At 53.2% G+C, this 15,411-nt stretch overlaps 6 protein-coding genes across 6 annotated transcripts; 2 read left to right on the top strand and 4 right to left on the bottom strand.

The window, feature by feature from the left end:
* Window positions 1-111: 111 nt before the first annotated feature.
* BDW47DRAFT_40777 (putative origin recognition complex subunit 3) lies at window positions 112-2,752 on the top strand. The gene is made up of 8 exons (XM_024818949.1): window positions 112-241; window positions 311-517; window positions 587-660; window positions 709-943; window positions 995-1,134; window positions 1,185-1,458; window positions 1,506-1,627; window positions 1,678-2,752. Exons 1-8 carry the CDS (start codon window positions 188-190, stop codon window positions 2,654-2,656), a joined length of 2,085 nt encoding a protein of 694 aa, XP_024671203.1. The 5' UTR covers window positions 112-187; the 3' UTR covers window positions 2,657-2,752.
* On the bottom strand, window positions 2,753-4,070 carry BDW47DRAFT_40780 (uncharacterized protein). The gene is made up of 5 exons (XM_024818950.1): window positions 4,020-4,070; window positions 3,839-3,961; window positions 3,716-3,776; window positions 3,529-3,665; window positions 2,753-3,471 (listed from the first exon to the last, which is right to left on the bottom strand). Exons 1-5 carry the CDS (start codon window positions 4,060-4,062, stop codon window positions 2,849-2,851), a joined length of 987 nt encoding a protein of 328 aa, XP_024671202.1. The 5' UTR covers window positions 4,063-4,070; the 3' UTR covers window positions 2,753-2,848.
* A 143-nt stretch (window positions 4,071-4,213) lies between these two features.
* Window positions 4,214-7,215, top strand: BDW47DRAFT_40774 (snoRNA-binding rRNA-processing protein NOP14). Its single transcript, XM_024818948.1, has 2 exons — window positions 4,214-4,550; window positions 4,616-7,215. The coding sequence occupies exons 1-2, from the start codon at window positions 4,260-4,262 to the stop codon at window positions 7,055-7,057; spliced, it is 2,733 nt and encodes a 910-aa protein (XP_024671201.1). The 5' UTR covers window positions 4,214-4,259; the 3' UTR covers window positions 7,058-7,215.
* A 188-nt stretch (window positions 7,216-7,403) lies between these two features.
* On the bottom strand, window positions 7,404-9,486 carry BDW47DRAFT_107547 (uncharacterized protein). Its single transcript, XM_024813040.1, has 2 exons — window positions 7,609-9,486; window positions 7,404-7,544 (listed from the first exon to the last, which is right to left on the bottom strand). The coding sequence occupies exon 1, from the start codon at window positions 9,166-9,168 to the stop codon at window positions 8,044-8,046; it is 1,125 nt and encodes a 374-aa protein (XP_024671200.1). The 5' UTR covers window positions 9,169-9,486; the 3' UTR covers window positions 7,404-7,544; window positions 7,609-8,043.
* Window positions 9,487-10,913: 1,427 nt separating this feature from the next.
* Window positions 10,914-13,342, bottom strand: sip5 (Sip5p; the record flags this gene model as incomplete). Its single annotated transcript, XM_024815183.1, has 2 exons — window positions 10,914-12,908; window positions 12,968-13,342. The coding sequence occupies 2 exons, from the start codon at window positions 13,340-13,342 to the stop codon at window positions 10,914-10,916; spliced, it is 2,370 nt and encodes a 789-aa protein (XP_024671199.1).
* A 789-nt stretch (window positions 13,343-14,131) lies between these two features.
* On the bottom strand, window positions 14,132-15,411 carry BDW47DRAFT_107543 (nucleic acid-binding protein). The gene is made up of 3 exons (XM_024813039.1): window positions 15,379-15,411; window positions 14,703-15,305; window positions 14,132-14,644 (listed from the first exon to the last, which is right to left on the bottom strand). Coding segments are annotated over exons 1-3 (1,017 nt in total). The 5' UTR covers window positions 15,381-15,411; the 3' UTR covers window positions 14,132-14,232.

Below are 15,411 nucleotides of genomic sequence, written 5' to 3'. Positions count from 1 at the left end.
GAACAAACCCCGGCCCGATCGGGTTTAGCGTCGACGCGAGAGGCGATTCATGAATAATCAGTCTTATCGAACTGTCGCTCATCACAATCCAATCCTCTGTCTTTCAATCAGGTCAACGAAGGCTGCTACGGAGCTGAGGTGGTTACGGTCCTTCTCAGCGGTCGATATTACCCCATTGACTCCCGCCATGGACCCTGAAATGGCCGACGCGGATGCGCCTAAGGATGGCTCCAACACCCAGGTACACCCATCTCCCGACTGATTCCCATTTGTTTACGAAACAAAGATCATATGCTAAATATATTTGAAGGGTGTATATCTGTACCATCCAGCGAACGTCTCCAAAACTCCCGGAGAGCGACCCTCGAAACGTCGGAAGGTCCTTCCAGAGAAGCAGGCCGAGAACACCACCCACCCTTTCGTGCCCCTTCTGGACGGTGATGAAAACGCAGCATCAGTCGAATCTAGATACAACTTTTATCAGACACTATGGTCGGAGCAGGAAACGAAGATTCAGGTTAGTTGGACTATACTGCACAGATCTGCGCGACAAACGGACAGCGCCTAACGATACCATTCTGGGCAGGGGATCTTAAACGAAGCGGACTCGGGCGTTCTCGAGGAGGTCCTGTCGTTTGTCAGGTCGACTTCCCCTCAGACGTTAGTATCCCACTGGCATGTCCATCAATCGGTGACTAACCGGCATAGATACGGCAATTGCATTCCCACGGCATTGGTCACTGTCGGGTCCAACGTGTCTTCCCTCGGGCGACTGTTGACGAGGCTTAATGATCGATTGACAACTGCGGGCGAGGGGGGAGTCGTTGCGCTGGAGTCGGGAGATGCGCCGAACCTCAAGACCACCCTGAAGAATATCATTCGCGCCGCGATTACCAATACAGAGGGCAATGAAGGGTATCAGAGCTTCCTTACGGATCGAGATGTGTGTTCTACTTTCGTTAGCACGGAGAATATGGTGTGCTAATCGATACAGGGCCCGAGACTACTCGGTTACGACCTTGACGTACTTGGCGACTACGTGAAGCGGAAAGGCGTCACCAAGCTGGTCATCGCCTTCCGAGATAGCGAAGCTGTCGATCCGAACATGTTGACGGATCTTTTGTCCTTGCTAAGGTGAGCCATGCGTATCAGAACACGATGCGGTGCTCAAGCTGATCTCGTAGTTCATGGGTTGATCGGATACCCTTCACTTTGCTATTCGGCATCTCGACTTCAGTTGAACTGTTCGAAGGCAGACTTCTCCGCTCCAGCGTTGCCTTGCTCCGGGGTAGATACTTCAAGATCCACGGCGCAAGCAATTGCGTCGACCGTATCTACGAGAATCTACAGGCAAATGAAATTGGCCAATTTTGGTTGGGCCGCAATATAACGGCAACTCTGTTTGAGAAATCCACCGACGCTTTCCAGACACCCGAGGCGTTCAGCCGGACTGTCAAGGTAGTTACCACCCCACCTGTCCGTTGGCGCAATTCTAACGATACTAGTATGCATACATGTCCCACTTCTTTGCCAATCCACTGGCAGCTCTCCTGGCAAGCGATGCTTCTGCCTCGCTGCGACAAAACAAGCTCTGCGAAGCGATTCGGAATGTTCCGTCTTTTCGAAGGTATGCAACTCACAGTCTCGCACAAATGGCTATATCACTAAACCTTGCAGTTTCTGTGAACATCACCTAGATGCAGGCTCATCCGAGTACGTACGTCAATTGTTAGAGGACGACGAGTATCTCTTTTCGCAAAGTTTGCAGCACCTCCGCGCAGGGCAACAAAAGATGCGCTATCTTTTCCAAGCCGCGAGAACGATCCACATATGCCTCAAACACCTCGGCCTCTCAAAAGAAACCAGCATATCGGACGTATCAAGCCGTGCACTTTCCGGCGAACTGGTGGATTCTCCATGGGTGGAGGAAATCTTGACGGGCTTGAAAACGCTAGACTCCACCAAACTCCAGGAGTTGATCGCCATCCTCCCAGGATCTCTGACGGCGCATCCAGATCTTGGAGCAATCAATGAGGATCTCGAGTACCTTTTGCAGGAGTATAAAGATGTTGCACCGCTCCGGAGCGAGTACGACAACCACCACTCTGTACTGACAACGACCGTTCTTCGGCAAAGTGTCAAGCTTAGCAGGCGCAAAGCCAAACTGCCCGATCAGGATGTAGATTATACCAGGATCATCGACCGTTTCCATGCGTTAACGGGAGCGTTTTTTGCGGAAGCCTTGCTGAAGCCGCAAGATCTGTTCTTACACGAGGCCTTCATCATCGATATGAAGAATCCCTTGAAAGAGATCTTCTCGCCCCGACCCCGCTATGCCATCGAGCGAGCGTTGGCTAGACCGTTTGATTATCTCATCTCGACGTCGAATACTTCCGAGGCCAGAGTCTCTGCGAAACAGCCGGCAACGGCGATTTTGTATCAGCTTATCCTTGAGTCTGGGGCCCTTGTGAACGTGCATGACCTCTGGCAGGCATTCAATGCCGTGTTTGAAAGTGATGGTGGCGCTGATTGTGATGAGCGAATGGTGTTGACCCTGTTTTATCGAGCTCTATCTGAGCTTAAATCATTCGGCATGGTCAAAAGCAGCCGGAAAAAGCTTGATCATATTGCCAAGACGTCATGGGTTGGGCTGTAATCTGGAGTCGTCTTGTATATTAATATTGCAATTCTTATCCGAAAAGGGTATCATCGTACACAATGGCTGCACTACCATCGTAACTTTCAGACGCACAAATCGCCCGGCAATGATCGTTGACACCGGGTCTAGTTCCGCGGCGGCAGCAATAGATTGAAAGGATGGGGACGAGGGGGAGAAAGCCATCATCAATCATTCTGAGACAGGTAGTTGGATAATGTCGTCATTACCCAGTGGGCGTCCGCCATCACTCAAGACCATGGCTTCTCTCCTCCGTCTCCGCACGACCTGTTCCTCAGCCGTACGATCCCGAGGTCTTCGAGCTAAAACGTGTCTCGAGCCCGCGGTATCTTCTCCATCGACCATCCATACGTCACTATCCGTTTCGTCCTGGTCATTCTCCTCCATCATGCTGCCCATGAGGCCATATTTGCGGAGCTGTTTAGCGCCATCGGGATGGGTCGAGAGCGTGTTGAAGATAGCGCTCATGACTGCATCATCGGACCACCACGTCCTCATCAGGATGACAACATCCTGCCGCCGAGATGGCTCGGAGAGGGCGCATGGAAATGGGTAGTGCGCAAGCCATCGAGTAATTACACCCGCCTCCAAGGCTGCCGGGATATTCTCTTGCAATATGATATTCAACACGCTCAAAGCCTTCTTTTCTCCAAGCGGTCTCGTTTTCGGAAGAATGGGCGACACCGTGGTCGAGGTTTCTTCGACATGCTCCTCGAGGAAGAAGCAGAGGCAGTTGACAACAGCGGTATAGGTGGGGGTGTCTTTTAATCGGGTGCATACGGACGTCCGGGCGACTGAGCTATAGTTAGTAGATGTAAATATAAAGGAAAACCAGTGGGCAGGCTTCGTACGCGCTCGGTTGGAGACAAGAAAGTACATGGCACTGAGGGCTTTGTTACGCCGCTCGCCATCCTTGCTCGCAAGGTCTGCGAGGAGCAAATCGCGGGTCTCTCCTTTGGTTGATCGCTCTGCAATGATACGCAAAGATCTATAGAGCTTGTGTTAGCTCTGAAGTTGGAAAATCTTGGGGTATCATACGCTGCTCGGAGGTCATGGCTCGTGCTCTCGGAGAGCTTGAGTAGGGTATCTAGTTTCAAAGCTAGACGAGATCAGCAAGTGTTCTAGTAACAGCATGATAAACAGGGTGAGATATGGACGAACCATCCTCTGTGCCTTCACTTATCATCTTATCTTCCTTCTCATCGACATGCTTAATCTCCGTCAAATCGCGTACTTGTCGGAGATCCGTCGCAATGCCGCGGACGGCGAAGAATAGAGAGACGCCTATCAACGAATCGTGTCAGTCACATACGTTTCATAGTAAAGGGACAAATGACCATACCAAGGCATATCCACAGCAATCGATCATTCAAGTGAGAAGCCATGGTTTGGCTCATGGTCAACCTGATCGAGCTGACTGCTTGATGTCAGGTTAGATCGATCATCCGAAGGCGGAGACAGCACAACGCACCGGCAGAATGCTGCGGGCGGTGAACCAACTTTTTTTCTTCCCTGCAGCCAAAAATTTCGGAGACCCGACAAGCGTCGCTTTCTTTGGCTCGTCCTTCCCACGCACCGAAAAATGCCGCCTTCACAATTAAAGCAGCTCAAGACCTCGCTGCGTGACAGCGGAGTCGTCGCGCCGCAGAAGTCGAAAAAGCAAAAACGTGAGAATGCGAAATCCGGCGCCGGCGGGCAGGAACGAATCCGCCGCAATGCCGCCTTGGAGGCTATTCGTGACCGCTTCAATCCGTTTGAGATCAAGACTACGGCCTCGCGGTCTAAATTCGACGTGACCACGCGAGATGGGGGTTCAAAATCCGCCGACAAGAACCATAGACCCGGTGTCACAAAGTCGCTGGGTGAAGTGAGGGTGAGTTTCCAACAGGACGCTTCTTTATGTAAGATCTAGATTACTGACGATTCGGCTCGATGTAGAGACGCGAGACACTGCTTCGGGAAATGAACCGCAAGAACAAGGTGGGCGGTGTTGTCGATCGCCGTATTGGTGAAAACGATCCGACCATGACGCCCGAGGAGAGAGCTGCCGAACGATTTGCCCGAGAAAGTGAACGACGATTGCGGAAAGAATCAATGTTCAATCTGGAGGAGGATGACGACGACGAGGAATTTCAACTTACCCACAAAGGGCAGTCTCTTTCTTTGGATGGCGTGAACCTGGAAGATTACAGCGACAAGGACGCGGGCCTGGATGAAGAGGATTCGGACTCGGAAATTCCCCACAAGAGGAAGCGAGTATTCGAGGACGAGGATGATATGGGCGGCGCTGCAGATGGGGAGGGCGAGGAGGAGGAAGAGCTGCCGGAGCGGAAGAAGTCAAAGCATGAAGTCATGAAGGAGGTGATCGCCAAGTCAAAGTTTCACAAATTGGAACGACAACAAGCCAAAGAGGACGACGATGATCTGCGGGAGGAACTCGATAAGGAGCTTCCTGACTTGTTCGGTATGCTGAGAGGTGTGAAGCCTCCGCCAAAGCTCGAGCCTCCAAAAGACGACTTGGGGGCGATGAACCCGGAGCGTGCGGCCTGGATTGAAGGAGGCCCTGGAAAGGATACCGAGAAAGAATACGATCAACGCTTGAGGCAGATGACTTTCGAACAACGGTCTAAGCCCACCGATCGCACGAAGACCGAAGAGGAGAAGATTGAAGAGGAGGCTCAGCGATTGAAGAAATTGGAAGAGGACCGCCTGCGAAGAATGCGGGGTGAGGAATCGAGTGAGGATGAAGAGAGTGCGAAAGAAGACGGAAGCGATGTTGATGATATGGGGGATTCTGACAACGAATCGGAATTTGACGATGCGAAAGCATTTGGTTTCCAAATGTCCGCGGATCAGACTACCTCACGCCCCGAACTTGCGGTTGAGGATGAAGATGATTTTATCATCGATGACGATCTGGTGGAGACACGGTCTGATGTCGATTTGTCGCTTAATGGCAGCGATGATGAGGCATCCTTTATAGAGGATTCCGAGGGCGAGGAAGAAGACGCACAGGAGGACGAGCACATCAACGGCCTCACTATCCCAGAGGGCGAGTCTGCTGCTACAGCTGACGGAGTGCAAATCGCCGCTGATGGACTCGCATACACCTATCCCTGCCCCAGCGACCATGAGGAGTTCCTCAACATAATCAAAAATGTGGCCGTTGACGATCTGCCTACTGTGGTCCAGAGAATTCGAGCTTTGCACCACCCTCGTCTTGCCAGTGCCAATAAATCGAAACTGGGCCGATTCTCTGCGATCCTCGTCGAACACGTTGCATATATGGCTAATCAACCGGAACATCCGCCGTTTGCGGTCCTCGAGAATATCCTCCGCCACGTTCACTCTCTTGCCAAATCGCATCCTGAGGAAGTGTCGCAGGCGTTCAGACGCCATCTCCGCCAGATGTCCGCGGAACGACCGCTCAACCCGCTTCGCGGCGATCTGGTTATCTTGACCGGGGTTTTCGTCATCTTTCCCACCTCAGACCACTTCCACGCCATTGCGACACCGGCGCACCTAACGCTTGCCCGGTATTTGGGACAAAGCACCGTGAACACGCTGGCTGAGATCTCCACAGGCACCTACGCCGCCAGTCTCTTCCTGCAATACCAGGAGATCTCGAAGCGGTACATGCCCGAATTCATCAATTACGTCCTGAACGCTTTGTGTCATCTCTGCCCTAAGGAACCGACAACCAGTCTCGGGGCTTTCCCAACACGCAGCCCCGAGGTGTCTCTCAGATTGAAAGCCACGAAGTCCATCGCCCCCCGAACGCTCCAATTCTGGGACATCACGGGGCCCGCCGCAGGAGCAGAAGAAGAGCTCAAGCTCTCTTTAATCACCACGCTCGTCAAGCTCCTCGATGCAGCATCCGACCTCTGGTCCGACAAGTCCGCCTTCACCGAGATCTTCACCCCCGCGCACGCAGTGCTCACCCACCTAGTGAAAACCTGGCCCGCCAAGCTCTCCAAGACCACCCTCCAAGCCACCCTCACCAAGGTATCCACACACCTCTCCCAAGCCCACCTCCACCGCCGCCCCCTCGAACTCCACCACCACAAACCCCTCGCCATCAAATCCGCGATCCCCAAATTCGAAGAGTCCTTCAACCCCGACAAGCACTACGACCCGAACCGCGAGCGCGCGGAGCTCAACAAAGTCAAGGCGGAGTACAAGCGCGAGAAGAAGGGCGCGATGCGCGAGTTGCGCAAGGACGCCAACTTCGTGGCGCGCGAGCAGCTCCGGGAGAAGAAGGAGCGCGACTCCGAGTACGAGCGCAAGTACAAGCGGCTTGTGGCGGAGGTGCAGAACGAGGAGGGTCGCGAGGCGAATGCTTACGAGAGGGAGAAGAGGTTGCGGAAGGGACAGCGGTGATTTTTCTTCTCCTTTTTTACATTTATATTCTCTTGCTTTCCCTTTCTTATTGTCCCTTTTTTTTTGTGTTTTATGCAGGTTGTGGTTGTTTTATTTCGCAGGGATGGGGTACAAAATGTATATACCATACAATCATTCAATCATTCATTCAAGCATCCAATCAATCAGGTTCAAATCTCAGGGTACTAACCCCATACGTTCATTCCATCTAGATTCATGTATCTAAATATAAACACACACATGTATGTACGTACATGTACATATACACGTACATTGAATAAAGTACCCAACATCGCACATCTATCTATCTATCTATCTATCTATCTATCATGGTCATCATCTGACCACCCCAGCATGCATGCAAGCTGCGTCATGTCCCACATGGGCAGATACTATTTATTTCCATCCAGGCTGCACGGTACTACAGGTCTAACCAACTAAATCTAACCGACTTTTTGACCACGTGGGTAATGCTGTTGCAAGAATGGTATCTGCCTATTCACATATGTTTACAGAAAAATAGGTAGATATATGAACTGATAAAGATAAAGCGATCATATCGAGATTTTGTTTTGTTTGGAGGGCTGCATACAGGCTGCTGTAGACAATACTGATAATAATAAAAAAGAAATGGAATGAAAAAGAAGGGGGTGGAAATATGTACAAAACATGGTCAACGTGGGATAGATAGTCCATCCTAGCAGATAGAATCTTCTCAGCTCTTATTGATATGTGCATGAAGGTAAACAATAGACAATAAAAGGTAAAGAATAGAAGAGTAATCGGAATGATAAAGAAGAGAAATGATGATGAAACACGAAAATTAGCAAATAAAATCATAAGGTGACCGTCCGAGATAAGCATAATACAGAATGGGATATCCATTGCACATCAAACAAGCAATGCAAGCCGGTAAAGAAAAAAACGCAAAATCGAAGAAATAATTAAAACCCAGGAAAAAGTAGCGAGAATCCTATGGTTCAGGTTCAGGACTCGCCCAAAGAATCCATCAACACCTCCAACGAGCGATTCGGACTCTTCTGCAGCGTCTGATAACAACCCACGCAAATCCGCAAGCAGCAGAACACGCAGCGATGGCGGACCTCCCGGTCGAACTTCTGACAGGTCATGCAGGGCAGTGCGTGCCAGCGGTTTGCGGCGGGGGGCATCGCGCGGTGGTCCTGGTAGCAGACATAGTGGAGCTTGTTTAGGGGAGCCGCGACGGGTTCGAAGTCTGGGGGCGTCCAGGGGCCGTTGTTTTCCTCGCTGGAGGCTTCTTCGATGGCGCTGCCGGGGCCGTCGAGGTCGGGCTCGTTCTCGTGCTCGTGTTCGGGGTGGGGGTGCACCCGGTCTACTTCGGGGTCTGGGATGAAGTCTTCGAGGGGGTCTTCCTCTTCTTCCTCTTCTTCCTCTTGCTGTTGATGTTGGTGTTGTTGCTCTGCGGCGCTGGGCTGTCTGCGCGGTGGCTCGTCGATGTCGTGATTTATGCTGGAGGGTGGGGTTGGTCGTTGCACGGGCAGCGGAGGTTTTTCGGATTTTGGGACAGGCACGCGGGGGATGCTGGGGACGCGCTTGACGGGGGCGGAGTCGGTGCGGTTGGGGGGAGAGTTGGGGGAGAAGCCGGCATGACTGGGGGGCGAGCTGGGGGAGGAGTCAAAGCGGTTTGACGGAGAGAAGCCAGTGTGATTGGGAGGCGAGGTAGGCGAAAAGTTGGCATGCGAATTCGCCGCAAACCCCGGCATAGAACTCGGCGGTGACGCAGCAGGGGACAAATTCCGCGGGGAGAGATCCCGATCCTGCGGGGGCAGCGGCGGAAGCGGCGGGCCCTGATCGCGATATCCAGACGACGAACTGGCCGACGCAGCAGGAAACGGAGGAAGCAAAGGCAATGGATTCGGCGGCAGCTCCTTCTCGTGCGGTCTGGGAGGACGAACGGGCACGGAGTCGGTGCGCGCGGGATAGGCCGGGAAGAGAGAGATCTCTGGGGGGAGCTCGGTGGGCGGAGAGTCCGGGGGGCTTTGGTGATTGGTCTTTTTGAATTTGATGGCGGAGAGGGAGGGCATGCGGAGGCCGCGAGGGCGGTTTTCTTTTTCTTTATCGCGGATGGCCATTTTCTCTCTTCTTTTGTTGACTATCAATGAGGATAAGAGAAGATAGAGATATGACAGAGTGGGGACACGGAATGATCAGCGATCCGGATCGTCAGAAGCGATGAAGTAGGAGTTGGAAGTTGAGTTGACAATTCAGAGGCAGAGGGTGAGAGACGAGAGAGAGAGAGAGAGAGAGAAGAGGAATTGCAAGAAGAAAGTGAGAGAGTAAGACGAGAGATGAGAAGAGAAGAGAGAGAAAAATCAATTAAACCTGTAACAAGCCAAACAAGATACTAAAAACGGGGCGATGGAACCATGGATGGAGCTGGACTGACTTATGTACCTTTCCTACACAATTATTGACTTTGATTATTTATTTTGATCTCCTCTATTTTGTTGATATTATCCTATATGTTACTAGTTGACTGCTGCTACTAAACTAGAAATTAAGAATGATTTGTTGTCCCAGTCAGATTGGTCCCATGCACGAAGCTCTCCAAACGAGACCGATCCAATCCATCACACCCTCGTCACCGTCACCGCTCACTACTTCCTCTAGTCAGTTCTCAAACTGGTTAGAGGGATACCGATCGATCGAGAAATCAGTAGACCCGAAAAAAAAAAAGAAAAAGAAAAGAAAGGACCGTCAAATCAAACCACACAGCGACTCGATACAGCCTGTAAATAATGATCAACATACAAGAAGTAGAGTCCACTCCTCGCTAGTCAGCTCTAGTTCCTGCTTTTCCTCACCCAATGGGATCCCCACGGGCTGAACTTTCCCAGTTTTCTCAGGAATGAGGTCAGACATGGAGTGCTACTGTAGGCAAGTCTGTCACTCTTAGTCTGTCACTCTTGATAATGCACTGTATCAACCCACGTGATCTCCCCTGCCCTCATCATCCCCCCATCCATGGAGTAGACAACATCAATCAATATAATCCAAACAGAACAATGCGAAATCTCCCCATTCCCTGCTGCATTGCATAATTTACATCGGTGGAGACTTGGCCAACTAGGTAACAATCAAAAGCCTCCTCCCCCTCCAATCACTCAATCCAGTCCATCGATCCATTGGATACCATCCAGGATCGGAGCGGGGTGGAGACACCACCGCGTGGCTGAAACCAGATCCGAAACCCTTCAGACGCGTTGAATGGATTTAATTTGGACGGGCTGCGCCACGCCCTGTCATCATTTCAATCTTCGATTTTTATTTTATTTTTCAGATTGAGCAGAGCAGGGAGGGGGAGCGAGGGGCTCATCTCGATTGGATTAATGAGGATTTTCCTAAGAAAGAGTGGGTAGTCGTTCCTTCAACAGTCAGCCGCAATGATGCATGCAATTGATGACCCTCATATATCCAGTAGCTGATATCAAAACAGAGGGAGATTGCTCCCATTGTGCTCAAATGAGAAAAATAGGCTCTACATTTACATAATCATTCTCAAATTTCAATAATAAAATTCAAAAAATACGCAAGCGTGAGAATAATGGATTCTATGCAACTAATGTATATAAACAAACGAGACTCCTACCCTCATAATGCAATCAGTCAACCAGTCAGCATATACCATATCCGAACCCCGAGGGGAATGAAATCAACAAGTGATAGAAGTAAAAAAGAAAATGAGAAAGAAAAGAAAAGAAAAAATGATAAATGAAAAAAAAACCCTGTGCATCACCATCGCTTTTCCATTGATACGCAGTCGTGAGAGAATGGAGGGAAGTAAAGTAAATAAGAAAGGAAAGGGTAAATAAAAAGGTCAAGTCTGTGCATTCCCGGGCGGATTATGAATCTCCACCGATCGCGTCTCCAGTTCCTGCGGTTTCAGGCAGTCCCGATGCTCGGGCAGGCTCACATCGTCTTCTCCCAAACTGGTAGACCCTGGGACCACCGGGCCGTGGGATGCGGGGTGGTCGGCGGACGTGGGGCCCGGGGGGGAGCCCAAGAGGTGTGCTTGCGACGACGTATCTTCGACGTGTTCGGTCGACTCGGGCTTGTCGTCATCATCGCCAATAACCTCAGCCAGACTGCGAAAGTTGAACATGGGCTCGTTCGACGAACTGGTCCCCTCGACCGGCGGGAACGGTCCCGGGTGGTCCTCCGCCATGGAGTCCACCACCGAGGAGAAGGACGACGACGCGCTCGAGACATGTCGCAGGTGCGACGGTCGGGCCGATTCGCGGCCAGGTGGCGGAGAGGTGTCTGCGGGGCCCGCCGCGCCGGGGGCGGAAGGGCTCGCGCGATCAACCTCTTTACCCTTGCTCCCGGCGGTGGTATCCTCCCCCGTTACAGAGGACGAGCTGCTGACTACCCGCCCCAGTCCCGTCGGGACATCCAGGGTGGAGCGGCTAGCGTTGCTGCTGTAGAGTCCCGACTTCCGGGCCATCTTCTCCGCCTTCTTGGCCTCCTTCTCCCGCTTCTTGGCCTCTTTCTTGGCTTCCTTGTCCTCGCGTTTGCGCCGCTCCTCTTCGCTGGCCAGACTCAACCGAATCGCCTCCATCATCATCATGTCCTCCAGATCATCCACCCGCGTCCGTCGCGAGCCACTGCGCGCGGGCGTGCCGCCACCTTCCTCGGCCGAATCGGTCTCGTTGCCGGCCCCGCGGCGATCCGTCAAGAAGGCCAGCGCTTGCAAGGCCGGCGAGCCCCGACCGGGGCTGCCTTGGCCTTCCGGCGCCCCGGACCGTCGCATGACGCCCCTTCTGCCGATGCCGAAATTGCGCGATTCGCTTGCGGAGGGGTTGCTGTTCATCATGTAGGCCGCCGTGTGCAGAGCAGTGGCCGCGGCGGACCGTCGCGCCGCGTGCGCGCGAGCGTTGGCCAACTTCTGGGCCCAGTCCGGTCGGATCCGGTCGGTTGTGATCACCGCCGGGTCCGCGGCCGACAACGACGTTGCGCGCCGGCGACCCGTGAAGCTGGCGACATTTCCCGAGGACAGGGAGGATGTGGACGAGACGGGCGAGGCGAGGTTGAGGCGAGACCCCGGGTCGGCGGGGTAGGTCAATCCCCGGCGGAACGGCGGCGTCATGTACGTCACCCCGAATTCCGGCTGGACGCAAAACGGGCAGGCGGCAGGCTCTGATACGAGCTGACCGTCCTGGTTGTCGGGAGGCGCCGCCTCGGACGTTGTAGCTGGGGCTGGGGCATTCGGATCTGCATCACCATGCTCTGGGGGGTGGGGCTCGGGTCGTTTGATCTGCACGAAACACTCGGAGCAGATGGGCTGGTCGCAGCACCGCGTGCGGTTCAAGTAAGGGGGGTAGTATAGGAAACAGATCGGGCACTCGGACGCCGCTTTGTAAAGGTAGGCCTCCATGGGCTGGCCATTGACGAAGGGGTCGTGCGGGAGCTGCATCTCTCGCGGGCCGGGGTCGGCCACGTTGGCGTTTCTCGATGTCGTCAGGGAGGCGAGGGTTTTTGCCCGCGTCCGGAAGAGAGGCGAACTGGACGTGCCCTGGGAGATCGGGGAGGTGGACGGCAGCGACTGCGCCGGCGTGGAGGACTGGGACACATCCGAGCCATCGGATTGCGACCTCGACGTGATCGGGACCGTCAGATGTTGAATGGACCTTGGATCGGACGACTCCTTGGTATCCTCTGTGACCCTTGGTGGATTCCGATACTCCAGCTCCGGGGGGATCTCGTCAGGGGCAGGGATGGGAAGGCCCCGCGCGGCGGCCATCAGCTGATGCTCGGTCCATGAATCGGAGAAGTCGTTCAGACCCCGCCAAAACGGGGCAAGGCGTCGTTCAATCTGCACGAGACAATAAATCAGCAAGGAGTATAACGAGAACGTGTGGCAAATCCACTCACCATCAACTGTCGGACGACCGCTTTACTAAAGTCCTCGGCCCCCGTGTAAACGCCCTGCGTAACGAGATAGCCCCCATCGACATGTTCATCTCGCATGCTACGCGCCCGTTCCTTGAGCCGGGCGACCCGTTCTTTCTCCAGGCGTCGGGCTTCGCGCTGTTGTTTCGTCTCGCGACGATGCTCGAGGGAGGCCACATCCCTTTCGTGGCTCCCAGTTATTCCCAGAATGGAGAGATCGGGGCGACTGCCACGCGTCAATCGGGACGCTTCCGCATGATGCCGGTCATCGTAGGGCGACCTTCCGTGGCCTCCGTAGCTTCGGCGATTCGAGTGAGGAAGAGACGATCTGGATTCTTTGGTCTGCGAATTCCCCATCTCCACCGGGTGTGGGAGTATTCAAATGACAGGAATAAGTGAACGAAAGAAGACAACCAGATTGGGAATTCAAGGTGGGTGTCGTGGTCAACAGTAGTAGTACCTTGTCAGATTAGTTGGGGGGGGGGGAGCCGCGAAGTGCCAGATAAGAAAGGCGGAGAGGCGGAGTCGACGCCAGCTTAGGTCGGGAAGAAAGTGGAACGGGGGGAGGGCTAGAATCCAGCTCGACAACGGATGTTGTTAACCCAGATGGTTGACAGAGGTCGACAGAGGTCGACAGTGGGGAGATGCTTAGTTCTCAAAGCCCATATGAGAGAAAAGAGAAGAAGAAGAGGATAAAGATAAAAAAGCCGATGGGGCCATGTGAGCGACCAAGAGCTTAGTGGACTAGAGTGGGTTTAAGACAGGCTAAGACGGGGCGATGAGATCAGACGTGCGGGATTCGGTGAACCGCAGGGAGAGGAAACAACCGAATTAGGGGGTTAATCACTTAATAGGACGATGGCGATGGGGAGGAGAAGGAAGAAGTGGGGAATTAGCAAGGGAAGGGCCGAAGTTGTACGGATGATGGGAGAGTAGTCAGTCGGAAGTGAAGAATCCAGTCTTAATAATAGACCATGGTCAATTCACATGATGATTCTACTTACTGGAGTATTCAAAGACTACTATATCGTACCCACTGTTACCACACTCCGACCGGCCAATGTGACGCTCAGTATTCGTATTACACCGATCTCTGGATCACATGATGTCCATATCATTCTAGATATCTTTACAGGAGAGACATAGTAACCAGGATGTTACTATACTAAATACTGAGAACCATTCTAGATAGTATACATGATCTATTATACATCCCAATATCATACTTCACTCTATCAAAGTCACACTTACTTATCCACCGTATTCGCCAACCGGCTACTATGGCTAAAGTCCACGCGCAACCGCCGCCCATGCGGCCGTCTCTGGCGCAACAATTCCAGCCCAACCTTAGCGCTCTCAATATCAAGAAAGTCGGCATGCGCGAAGCCCTTCGCCAAACCTGTCCTGCGATCAATGGCGACTCTCACGTCCACCACGTTGGCAATACCCTCGAAGAGCTCGCCGAGGTCCTTATCCGTCACGTCGAACGGCACATTGCCGAGATACAGCGTTCTCGACGGATTCCGGATCCCCATATGAGTGTTGACGTTGTTCTGCGCGAACTCGACCGTCGCACGCCGGCCCTCAAAGACCTTCAAGTGCATGCCTTGGATAGCGCGGGCGGCGGCCTCGACGGTATCAAACTGGACGTAGCCGAATCTATCAACACCGTTAGCATTTCCCCAGAATCACGCAAGTAAGAAAAGAAAATACCCACCCCTTGCTAATCCCCCGATTATCACGAACAATATAAACCTGCTCCACAACCCCAAACTTCTGCATCCGCTGCTGTACATCCTCCGCCGTAACGTCAAAAAAGATATTCCCCACAAACACCGTCTCCTTCGGCTCCGTCATCCTCTTCAGCTTGCGGAACATCTCCATGTGTCGCGAATTCCGCGGGTACACTTCGTCGTCGAGGGTTTCATCCTCGTGGGACGCCTCGAAGCTCACCGCATCGAAGTATGGGTCGCCGGAGGAAGAGCGGTCTCGCGGGTCTAGTTCGTCCCGGGGTTTCTTTTCGGGTTGGATCTCGTGATGCGTCTCTGCGGTAGTAGGCTTGGGCGCATCCTCCGCTTGTCGCGCGGTAGAGTCTTCGTTGCTATCGGGGAGAGGAGTGGTAGACTGCGGCTGCGCCGCCGGCCGTTGCGCGTCCTGGCTATTCCATCGGCTCTGGATTATGGAGGGGTTCGTTTGTCGAAGTACAGCGAAGCGAGTCGTGTGGTGGACGGCGCTGGTGCTGCTCCTGGTCCACGTTGATCGCACCGGCGCTGAAGCCGGCGAGGCCAGCAGACGGCATGCGGCCTGTCGGATGGAATGCCTAGGCAGGGAATAAGTCAGCGCACTGTTGTTATTCAGGTCGCCATGTAGGCTTATTTCTTTCTGCGCCTTACATGTTGAATCGGAAATGCAACAGCCGATTGAAA

The sequence above is a fragment of the Aspergillus candidus genome (genome assembly GCF_002847045.1).
Source record: "Aspergillus candidus strain CBS 102.13 unplaced genomic scaffold BDW47scaffold_29, whole genome shotgun sequence".
NCBI classification, from domain to species: Eukaryota; Fungi; Ascomycota; class Eurotiomycetes; order Eurotiales; family Aspergillaceae; genus Aspergillus; species Aspergillus candidus.
Note: the sequence above shows the minus strand (reverse complement) of the source record. Positions and strands in the feature narration are given on the sequence as shown.